The 12,046-nt window shown below is 59.4% G+C and overlaps 1 protein-coding gene across 1 annotated transcript in view; it reads left to right on the top strand.

Moving 5' to 3' along the window:
- The first annotated feature begins 446 nt into the window (after positions 1-446).
- SVBP (small vasohibin binding protein) overlaps positions 447-12,046 on the top strand; it is a 37,101-nt gene continuing 25,501 nt past the window's right edge. Inside the window, exon 1 of the mRNA XM_077456021.1 lies at positions 447-655. Within this exon, the coding sequence (XP_077312147.1) occupies positions 542-655 (114 nt within the window). The 5' untranslated portion in view covers positions 447-541. The remainder of the gene's footprint in view (positions 656-12,046) is intronic.

The raw sequence follows: 12,046 nt of genomic DNA, 5'->3' as shown, positions 1-12,046 counted from the left end.
GACATTGGGGGGTCGGGATATTAGAGGGGTCAGAGGACATGGGGGGAGGGGTCAGGGGATATTGGGGGGTCAGAGGATTTTAGGGGTCAGGGAATATTGGGGGTCAGAGGACATGGGGGGTCGGGATATTAGAGGGGTCAGAGGACATGGGGGAGGGGTCAGGGGATTTTGGGGGTCAGAGGACATGGGGATCAGAGGATATTGGGGGGGAGGGGTCAGAGAATACTGGGGACGCCCCATGAGGTACCAGTGAACTCCGCCCACAATGATCAGGTTTGGGGGGACAGTCCCCTCATGTTGCTCCTCCTCTTGTTCTCTGGGGGGTCTCTCTATCTGGGGAGTCTATTTCCCACCACACTCCTCACTTCCTGTGATGGGGGACTCTATTCTCTGGTACACATCCCACTTCCTGTCAGAATCCGCACTCTCATCTCTCCGCCCCCTGATGGGCGGGCTTAGTCGGAGACTCTGCGCGTGCGCAGTCTGGTTCGGGGACGCGCGGCGGCCTCACCCGGGAAGAGTCGTACACGCGCTGGTTGCCATGGAGCCCGCCGGCCGCAAAGAAAAATCCAAACCCAAAGAGTCTGTGAGCCGCCTGGAGAAAGCCAAACAGAGGAGCGCCCAGCAGGAGCTGAAACAGCGCCAGAGAGCCGAGGTACTGTGCGGACCGGTCCGCCATATTACTACACCCAGATCCGTGTTTTCTCCGCCATCTTACTACACCCGGCCTTATGTCGTCACCGTTCTGTACTCCATCTTATTACACTCAGCCTTATGTCATCACCTCTATGTCCTCCATCTTACTACACCCAGCCTTATGTCGTCACCGCTATGTCCTCCATCTTACTACACCCAGCTTTATGTCATCTCCTCTATGTCCTCCATCTTACTACACGCAGCCTTATTCTAAAACTACAAATTTAGCTAAATTACTACACCCATCTTCTATATACACCTTGGGGAACATAGCATGATTCCAGGACAGGGGGCGGAGTCAGGAACACCAGGAGGAGATCTCTGATCACAGGACAGGGGGCGGAGTCAGGAACACCGGGAGGAGAGCTCTGATCACAGGACAGGGGGCGGAGTCAGGAACGCCAGGAGATCTCTGATCACAGGACAGGGGGCGGAGTCAGGAACACCGGGAGGAGATCTCTGATCACAGGACAGGGGGCGGAGTCAGGAACACCGGGAGGAGAGCTCTGATCACAGGACAGGGGGCGGAGTCAGGAACGCCAGGAGATCTCTGATCACAGGACAGGGGGCGGAGTCAGGAACGCCAGGAGATCTCTGATCACAGGACAGGGGGCGGAGTCAGAAACACCAGGAGATCTCTGATCACAGGACAGGGGGCGGAGTCAGGAACACCAGGAGGAGATCTCTGATCACAGGACAGGGGGCCGAGTCAGGAACACCGGGAGGAGAGCTCTGATCACAGGACAGGGGGCGGAGTCAGGAACACCAGGAGGAGATCTCTAATCACAGGACAGGGGGCGGAGTCAGGAACACCAGGAGATCTCTGATCACAGGACAGGGGGCGGAGTCAGGAACACCGGGAGGAGAGCTCTGATCACAGGACAGGGGGCGGAGTCAGGAACACCAGGAGATCTCTGATCACAGGACAGGGGGCGGAGTCAGGAACACCGGGAGGAGAGCTCTGATCACAGGACAGGGGGCGGAGTCAGGAACACCAGGAGGGGATCTCTGATCACAGGACAGGGGGCGGAGTCTGGAACATCAGGAGATCTCTGATCACAGGACAGGGGGCGGAGTCAGGAACACCGGGAGGAGATCTCTAATCACAGGACAGGGGGCGGAGTCAGGAACACCAGGAGGAGATCTCTAATCACAGGACAGGGGGCGGAGTCGAGAACACCAGGAGGAGATCTTTGATCACAGGACAGGGGGCGGAGTCAGGAACACCGGGAGGAGAGCTCTGATCACAGGACAAGGGGCGGAGTCGGGAACACCAGGAGGAGATCTCTGATCACAGGACAGGGGGCGGAGTCAGGAACACCAGGAGGAGATCTTTGATCACAGGACAGGGGGCGGAGTCAGGAACACCGGGAGGAGAGCTCTGATCACAGGACAAGGGGCAGAGTCGGGAACACCAGGAGGAGATCTCTGATCACAGGACAGGGGGCGGAGTCAGGAACACCAGGAAATCTGGTCACAGGACAGGGGGCGGAGACGGGAACACCAGGAGGGGATCTCTGATCACAGGACAGGGGGCGGAGTCGGGAAAACCAGGAGGAGATCTCTGATCACAGGACAGGGGGCGGAGTCAGGAACACCAGGAGGGGATCTCTGATCACAGGACAGGGGGCGGAGTCTGGAACATCAGGAGATCTCTGATCACAGGACAGGGGGCGGAGTCAGGAACACCGGGAGGAGATCTCTAATCACAGGACAGGGGGCGGAGTCAGGAACACCAGGTGGAGATCTCTAATCACAGGACAGGGGGCGGAGTCTGGAACATCAGGAGATCTCTGATCACAGGACAGGGGGCGGAGTCAGGAACACCGGGAGGAGATCTCTAATCACAGGACAGGGGGCGGAGTCAGGAACACCAGGAGGAGATCTCTAATCACAGGACAGGGGGCGGAGTCAGGAACACCAGGAGATCTCTGATCACAGGACAGGGGGCGGAGTCAGGAACACCGGGAGGAGAGCTCTGATCACAGGACAAGGGGCGGAGTCAGGAACACCAGGAGGAGATCTCTGATCACAGGACAGGGGGCGGAGTCAGGAACACCAGGAGGCGATCTCTAATCACAGGACAGGGGGCGGAGTCAGGAACACCAGGAGATCTCTGATCACAGGACAGGGGGCGGAGTCAGGAACACCGGGAGGAGAGCTCTGATCACAGGACAGGGGGCGGAGTCTGGAACATCAGGAGATCTCTGATCACAGGACAGGGGGAGGAGTCAGGAACAACGGGAGGAGATCTCTAATCACAGGACAGGGGGCGGAGTCAGGAACACCAGGAGGAGATCTCTGATCACAGGACAGGGGGCGGAGTCAGGAACACCGGGAGAAGAGCTCTGATCACAGGACAGGGGGCGGAGTCAGGAACACCAGGAGGAGATCTTTGATCATAGGACAGGGGACGGAGTCAGGAACACCAGGAGGAGATCTCTAATCACAGGACAGGGGGCGGAGTCAGGAACACCAGGAGGAGATCTCTAATCACAGGACAGGGGGCGGAGTCGAGAACACCAGGAGGAGATCTTTGATCACAGGACAGGGGGCGGAGTCAGGAACACCAGGAGATCTCTGATCACAGGACAGGGGGCGGAGTCAGGAACACCAGGAGATCTCTGATCACAGGACAGGGGGCGGAGTCAGGAACACCGGGAGGAGAGCTCTGATCACAGGACAAGGGGCGGAGTCAGGAACACCAGGAGGAGATCTCTGATCACAGGACAGGGGGCGGAGTCAGGAACACCAGGAGATCTCTGATCACAGGACAGGGGGCGGAGTCAGGAACACCGGGAGGAGAGCTCTGATCACAGGACAGGGGGCGGAGTCTGGAACATCAGGAGATCTCTGATCACAGGACAGGGGGCGGAGTCAGGAACACCAGGAGGAGATCTCTGATCACAGGACAGGGGGCGGAGTCAGGAACACCGGGAGAAGAGCTCTGATCACAGGACAGGGGGCGGAGTCAGGAACACCAGGAGGAGATCTTTGATCACAGGACAGGGGGCGGAGTCAGGAACACCGGGAGGAGATCTCTAATCACAGGACAGGGGGCGGAGTCAGGAACACCAGGAGGAGATCTCTAATCACAGGACAGGGGGCGGAGTCGAGAACACCAGGAGGAGATCTTTGATCACAGGACAGGGGGCGGAGTCAGGAACACCGGGAGGAGAGCTCTGATCACAGGACAAGGGGCGGAGTCGGGAACACCAGGAGGAGATCTCTGATCACAGGACAGGGGGCGGAGTCAGGAACACCAGGAGGAGATCTATGATCACAGGACAGGGGGCGGAGTCAGGAACATCGGGAGGAGAGCTCTGATCACAGGACAGGGGGCGGAGTCAGGAACGCCAGGAGATCTCTGATCACAGGACAGGGGGCGGAGCCAGGAACACCAGGAGATCTCTGATCACAGGACAGGGGGCGGAGTCAGGAACACCAGGAGGAGATCTCTGATCACAGGACAGGGGGCGGAGTCAGGAACACCGGGAGGAGAGCTCTGATCACAGGACAGGGGGCGGAGTCAGGAACGCCAGGAGATCTCTGATCACAGGACAGGGGGCGGAGTCAGGAACACCAGGAGATCTCTGATCACAGGACAGGGGGCGGAGTCAGGAACACCAGGAGGAGATCTCTGATCACAGGACAGGGGGCGGAGTCAGGAACACCGGGAGGAGAGCTCTGATCACAGGACAGGGGGCGGAGTCAGGAACACCAGGAGGAGATCTCTAATCACAGGACAGGGGGCGGAGTCAGGAACACCAGGAGATCTCTGATCACAGGACAGGGGGCGGAGTCAGGAACACCAGGAGGAGATCTCTGATCACAGGACAGGGGGCGGAGTCAGGAACACCGGGAGGAGAGCTCTGATCACAGGACAGGGGGCGGAGTCAGGAACACCAGGAGGAGATCTCTAATCACAGGACAGGGGGCGGAGTCAGGAACACCAGGAGATCTCTGATCACAGGACAGGGGGCGGAGTCAGGAACACCGGGAGGAGAGCTCTGATCACAGGACAGGGGGCGGAGTCAGGAACACCAGGAGATCTCTGATCACAGGACAGGGGGCGGAGTCAGGAACACCAGGAGGAGATCTCTGATCACAGGACATGGGGCGGAGTCAGGAACACCGGGAGGAGAGCTCTGATCACAGGACAGGGGGCGGAGTCAGGAACGCCAGGAGATCTCTGATCACAGGACAGGGGGCGGAGTCAGGAACACCGGGAGGAGAGCTCTGATCACAGGACAGGGGGCGGAGTCAGGAACACCAGGAGGGGATCTCTGATCACAGGACAGGGGGCGGAGTCTGGAACATCAGGAGATCTCTGATCACAGGACAGGGGGCGGAGTCAGGAACACCGGGAGGAGATCTCTAATCACAGGACAGGGGGCGGAGTCAGGAACACCAGGAGGAGATCTCTAATCACAGGACAGGGGGCGGAGTCGAGAACACCAGGAGGAGATCTTTGATCACAGGACAGGGGGCGGAGTCAGGAACACCGGGAGGAGAGCTCTGATCACAGGACAAGGGGCGGAGTCGGGAACACCAGGAGGAGATCTCTGATCACAGGACAGGGGGCGGAGTCAGGAACACCAGGAGGAGATCTTTGATCACAGGACAGGGGGCGGAGTCAGGAACACCGGGAGGAGAGCTCTGATCACAGGACAGGGGGCGGAGTCTGGAACATCAGGAGATCTCTGATCACAGGACAGGGGGCGGAGTCAGGAACCCTGGGAGGAGATCTCTAATCACAGGACAGGGGGCGGAGTCAGGAACACCAGGAGGAGATCTCTGATCACAGGACAGGGGGCGGAGTCAGGAACACCGGGAGGAGAGCTCTGATCACAGGACAGGGGGCGGAGTCAGGAACACCGGGAGGAGAGCTCTGATCACAGGACAGGGGGCGGAGTCTGGAACATCAGGAGATCTCTGATCACAGGACAGGGGGCGGAGTCAGGAACACCAGGAGGAGATCTCTGATCACAGGACAGGGGGCGGAGTCAGGAACACCGGGAGAAGAGCTCTGATCACAGGACAGGGGGCGGAGTCAGGAACACCAGGAGGAGATCTTTGATCACAGGACAGGGGGCGGAGTCAGGAACACCGGGAGGAGATCTCTAATCACAGGACAGGGGGCGGAGTCAGGAACACCAGGAGGAGATCTCTAATCACAGGACAGGGGGCGGAGTCGAGAACACCAGGAGGAGATCTTTGATCACAGGACAGGGGGCGGAGTCAGGAACACCGGGAGGAGAGCTCTGATCACAGGACAAGGGGCGGAGTCGGGAACACCAGGAGGAGATCTCTGATCACAGGACAGGGGGCGGAGTCAGGAACACCAGGAGGAGATCTCTGATCACAGGACAGGGGGCGGAGTCAGGAACATCGGGAGGAGAGCTCTGATCACAGGACAGGGGGCGGAGTCAGGAACGCCAGGAGATCTCTGATCACAGGACAGGGGGCGGAGCCAGGAACACCAGGAGATCTCTGATCACAGGACAGGGGGCGGAGTCAGGAACACCAGGAGGAGATCTCTGATCACAGGACAGGGGGCGGAGTCAGGAACACTGGGAGGAGAGCTCTGATCACAGGACAGGGGGCGGAGTCAGGAACACCAGGAGATCTCTGATCACAGGACAGGGGGCGGAGTCAGGAACACCAGGAGGAGATCTCTGATCACAGGACAGGGGGCGGAGTCAGGAACACCGGGAGGAGAGCTCTGATCACAGGACAGGGGGCGGAGTCAGGAACACCAGGAGGAGATCTCTAATCACAGGACAGGGGGCGGAGTCAGGAACACCAGGAGATCTCTGATCACAGGACAGGGGACGGAGTCAGGAACACCGGGAGGAGAGCTCTGATCACAGGACAAGGGGCGGAGTCGGGAACACCAGGAGGAGATCTCTGATCACAGGACAGGGGGCGGAGTCAGGAACACCAGGAGGAGATCTTTGATCACAGGACAGGGGGCGGAGTCAGGAACACCGGGAGGAGAGCTCTGATCACAGGACAAGGGGCGGAGTCGGGAACACCAGGAGGAGATCTCTGATCACAGGACAGGTGGCGGAGTCAGGAACACCAGGAAATCTGGTCACAGGACAGGGGGCGGAGACGGGAACACCAGGAGGGGATCTCTGATCACAGGACAGGGGGCGGAGTCGGGAAAACCAGGAGGAGATCTCTGATCACAGGACAGGGGGCGGAGTCAGGAACACCAGGAGGGGATCTCTGATCACAGGACAGGGGGCGGAGTCTGGAACATCAGGAGATCTCTGATCACAGGACAGGGGGCGGAGTCAGGAACACCGGGAGGAGATCTCTAATCACAGGACAGGGGGCGGAGTCAGGAACACCAGGAGGAGATCTCTAATCACAGGAGAGGGGGCGGAGTCTGGAACATCAGGAGATCTCTGATCACAGGACAGGGGACGGAGTAAGGAACACCGGGAGGAGATCTCTAATCACAGGACAGGGGGCGGAGTCAGGAACACCAGGAGGAGATCTCTAATCACAGGACAGGGGGCGGAGTCAGGAACACCAGGAGATCTCTGATCACAGGACAGGGGGCGGAGTCAGGAACACCGGGAGGAGAGCTCTGATCACAGGACAAGGGGCGGAGTCAGGAACACCAGGAGGAGATCTCTGATCACAGGACAGGGGGCGGAGTCAGGAACACCAGGAGGAGATCTCTAATCACAGGACAGGGGGCGGAGTCAGGAACACCAGGAGATCTCTGATCACAGGACAGGGGGCGGAGTCAGGAACACCGGGAGGAGAGCTCTGATCACAGGACAGGGGGCGGAGTCTGGAACATCAGGAGATCTCTGATCACAGGACAGGGGGCGGAGTCAGGAACACCGGGAGGAGATCTCTAATCACAGGACAGGGGGCGGAGTCAGGAACACCAGGAGGAGATCTCTGATCACAGGACAGGGGGCGGAGTCAGGAACACCGGGAGAAGAGCTCTGATCACAGGACAGGGGGCGGAGTCAGGAACACCAGGAGGAGATCTTTGATCACAGGACAGGGGGCGGAGTCAGGAACACCGGGAGGAGATCTCTAATCACAGGACAGGGGGCGGAGTCAGGAACACCAGGAGGAGATCTCTAATCACAGGACAGGGGGCGGAGTCGAGAACACCAGGAGGAGATCTTTGATCACAGGACAGGGGGCGGAGTCAGGAACACCGGGAGGAGAGCTCTGATCACAGGACAAGGGGCGGAGTCAGGAACACCAGGAGGAGATCTCTGATCACAGGACAGGGGGCGGAGTCAGGAACACCAGGAGGAGATCTCTAATCACAGGACAGGGGGCGGAGTCAGGAACACCAGGAGATCTCTGATCACAGGACAGGGGGCGGAGTCAGGAACACCGGGAGGAGAGCTCTGATCACAGGACAGGGGGCGGAGTCTGGAACATCAGGAGATCTCTGATCACAGGACAGGGGGCGGAGTCAGGAACACCGGGAGGAGATCTCTAATCACAGGACAGGGGGCGGAGTCAGGAACACCAGGAGGAGATCTCTGATCACAGGACAGGGGGCGGAGTCAGGAACATCGGGAGGAGAGCTCTGATCACAGGACAGGGGGCGGAGTCAGGAACGCCAGGAGATCTCTGATCACAGGACAGGGGGCGGAGCCAGGAACACCAGGAGATCTCTGATCACAGGACAGGGGGCGGAGTCAGGAACACCAGGAGGAGATCTCTGATCACAGGACAGGGGGCGGAGTCAGGAACACTGGGAGGAGAGCTCTGATCACAGGACAGGGGGCGGAGTCAGGAACGCCAGGAGATCTCTGATCACAGGACAGGGGGCGGAGTCAGGAACACCAGGAGATCTCTGATCACAGGACAGGGGGCGGAGTCAGGAACACCAGGAGGAGATCTCTGATCACAGGACAGGGGGCGGAGTCAGGAACACCGGGAGGAGAGCTCTGATCACAGGACAGGGGGCGGAGTCAGGAACACCAGGAGGAGATCTCTAATCACAGGACAGGGGGCGGAGTCAGGAACACCAGGAGATCTCTGATCACAGGACAGGGGACGGAGTCAGGAACACCGGGAGGAGAGCTCTGATCACAGGACAGGGGGCGGAGTCAGGAACACCAGGAGATCTCTGATCACAGGACAGGGGGCGGAGTCAGGAACACCAGGAGGAGATCTCTGATCACAGGACATGGGGCGGAGTCAGGAACACCGGGAGGAGAGCTCTGATCACAGGACAGGGGGTGGAGTCAGGAACGCCAGGAGATCTCTGATCACAGGACAGGGGGCGGAGTCAGGAACACCGGGAGGAGAGCTCTGATCACAGGACAGGGGGCGGAGTCAGGAACACCAGGAGGGGATCTCTGATCACAGGACAGGGGGCGGAGTCTGGAACATCAGGAGATCTCTGATCACAGGACAGGGGGCGGAGTCAGGAACACCGGGAGGAGATCTCTAATCACAGGACAGGGGGCGGAGTCAGGAACACCAGGAGGAGATCTCTAATCACAGGACAGGGGGCGGAGTCGAGAACACCAGGAGGAGATCTTTGATCACAGGACAGGGGGCGGAGTCAGGAACACCGGGAGGAGAGCTCTGATCACAGGACAAGGGGCGGAGTCGGGAACACCAGGAGGAGATCTCTGATCACAGGACAGGGGGCGGAGTCAGGAACACCAGGAGGAGATCTTTGATCACAGGACAGGGGGCGGAGTCAGGAACACCGGGAGGAGAGCTCTGATCACAGGACAAGGGGCGGAGTCGGGAACACCAGGAGGAGATCTCTGATCACAGGACAGGTGGCGGAGTCAGGAACACCAGGAAATCTGGTCACAGGACAGGGGGCGGAGACGGGAACACCAGGAGGGGATCTCTGATCACAGGACAGGGGGCGGAGTCGGGAAAACCAGGAGGAGATCTCTGATCACAGGACAGGGGGCGGAGTCAGGAACACCAGGAGGGGATCTCTGATCACAGGACAGGGGGCGGAGTCTGGAACATCAGGAGATCTCTGATCACAGGACAGGGGGCGGAGTCAGGAACACCGGGAGGAGATCTCTAATCACAGGACAGGGGGCGGAGTCAGGAACACCAGGAGGAGATCTCTAATCACAGGAGAGGGGGCGGAGTCTGGAACATCAGGAGATCTCTGATCACAGGACAGGGGACGGAGTAAGGAACACCGGGAGGAGATCTCTAATCACAGGACAGGGGGCGGAGTCAGGAACACCAGGAGGAGATCTCTAATCACAGGACAGGGGGCGGAGTCAGGAACACCAGGAGATCTCTGATCACAGGACAGGGGGCGGAGTCAGGAACACCGGGAGGAGAGCTCTGATCACAGGACAAGGGGCGGAGTCAGGAACACCAGGAGGAGATCTCTGATCACAGGACAGGGGGCGGAGTCAGGAACACCAGGAGGAGATCTCTAATCACAGGACAGGGGGCGGAGTCAGGAACACCAGGAGATCTCTGATCACAGGACAGGGGGCGGAGTCAGGAACACCGGGAGGAGAGCTCTGATCACAGGACAGGGGGCGGAGTCTGGAACATCAGGAGATCTCTGATCACAGGACAGGGGGCGGAGTCAGGAACACCGGGAGGAGATCTCTAATCACAGGACAGGGGGCGGAGTCAGGAACACCAGGAGGAGATCTCTGATCACAGGACAGGGGGCGGAGTCAGGAACACCGGGAGAAGAGCTCTGATCACAGGACAGGGGGCGGAGTCAGGAACACCAGGAGGAGATCTTTGATCACAGGACAGGGGGCGGAGTCAGGAACACCGGGAGGAGATCTCTAATCACAGGACAGGGGGCGGAGTCAGGAACACCAGGAGGAGATCTCTAATCACAGGACAGGGGGCGGAGTCGAGAACACCAGGAGGAGATCTTTGATCACAGGACAGGGGGCGGAGTCAGGAACACCGGGAGGAGAGCTCTGATCACAGGACAAGGGGCGGAGTCAGGAACACCAGGAGGAGATCTCTGATCACAGGACAGGGGGCGGAGTCAGGAACACCAGGAGGAGATCTCTAATCACAGGACAGGGGGGGCGGAGTCAGGAACACCAGGAGATCTCTGATCACAGGACAGGGGGCGGAGTCAGGAACACCGGGAGGAGAGCTCTGATCACAGGACAGGGGGCGGAGTCTGGAACATCAGGAGATCTCTGATCACAGGACAGGGGGCGGAGTCAGGAACACCGGGAGGAGATCTCTAATCACAGGACAGGGGGCGGAGTCAGGAACACCAGGAGGAGATCTCTGATCACAGGACAGGGGGCGGAGTCAGGAACACCAGGAGAAGAGCTCTGATCACAGGACAGGGGGCGGAGTCAGGAACACCAGGAGGAGATCTTTGAACACAGGACAGGGGGCGGAGTCAGGAACACCGGGAGGAGATCTCTAATCACAGGACAGGGGGCGGAGTCAGGAACACCGGGAGGAGAGCTCTGATCACAGGACAAGGGGCGGAGTCAGGAACACCAGGAGGAGATCTCTGATCACAGGACAGGGGGCGGAGTCAGGAACACCAGGAAATCTGATCACAGGACAGGGGGCGGAGACGGGAACACCAGGAGGGGATCTCTGATCACAGGACAGGGGGCGGAGTCGGGAAAACCAGGAGGAGATCTCTGATCACAGGACAGGGGGCGGAGTCAGGAACACCAGGAGGGGATCTCTGATCACAGGACAGGGGGCGGAGTCTGGAACATCAGGAGATCTCTGATCACAGGACAGGGGGCGGAGTCAGGAACACCGGGAGGAGATCTCTAATCACAGGACAGGGGGCGGAGTCGAGAACACCAGGAGGAGATCTTTGATCACAGGACAGGGGGCGGAGTCAGGAACACCGGGAGGAGAGCTCTGATCACAGGACAGGGGGCGGAGTCAGGAACACCAGGAGGAGATCTCTAATCACAGGACAGGGGGCGGAGTCAGGAACACCAGGAGATCTCTGATCACAGGACAGGGGGCGGAGTCAGGAACACCGGGAGGAGAGCTCTGATCACAGGACAAGGGGCGGAGTCAGGAACACCAGGAGGAGATCTCTGATCACAGGACAGGGGGCGGAGTCAGGAACACCAGGAGGAGATCTCTAATCACAGGACAGGGGGCGGAGTCAGGAACACCAGGAGATCTCTGATCACAGGACAGGGGGCGGAGTCAGGAACACCGGGAGGAGAGCTCTGATCACAGGACAGGGGGCGGAGTCTGGAACATCAGGAGATCTCTGATCACAGGACAGGGGGCGGAGTCAGGAACACCGGGAGGAGATCTCTAATCACAGGACAGGGGGCGGAGTCAGGAACACCAGGAGGAGATCTCTGATCACAGGACAGGGGGCGGAGTCAGGAAC

This window comes from Lithobates pipiens, unplaced genomic scaffold (genome assembly GCF_037356315.1).
Source record: "Lithobates pipiens isolate NorthernLeopardFrog02 unplaced genomic scaffold, aLitPip1_a1.2 Scaffold_27, whole genome shotgun sequence".
Classification (NCBI taxonomy): Eukaryota; Metazoa; Chordata; class Amphibia; order Anura; family Ranidae; genus Lithobates; species Lithobates pipiens.
This window is presented reverse-complemented; position numbering and strand designations above follow the sequence as displayed.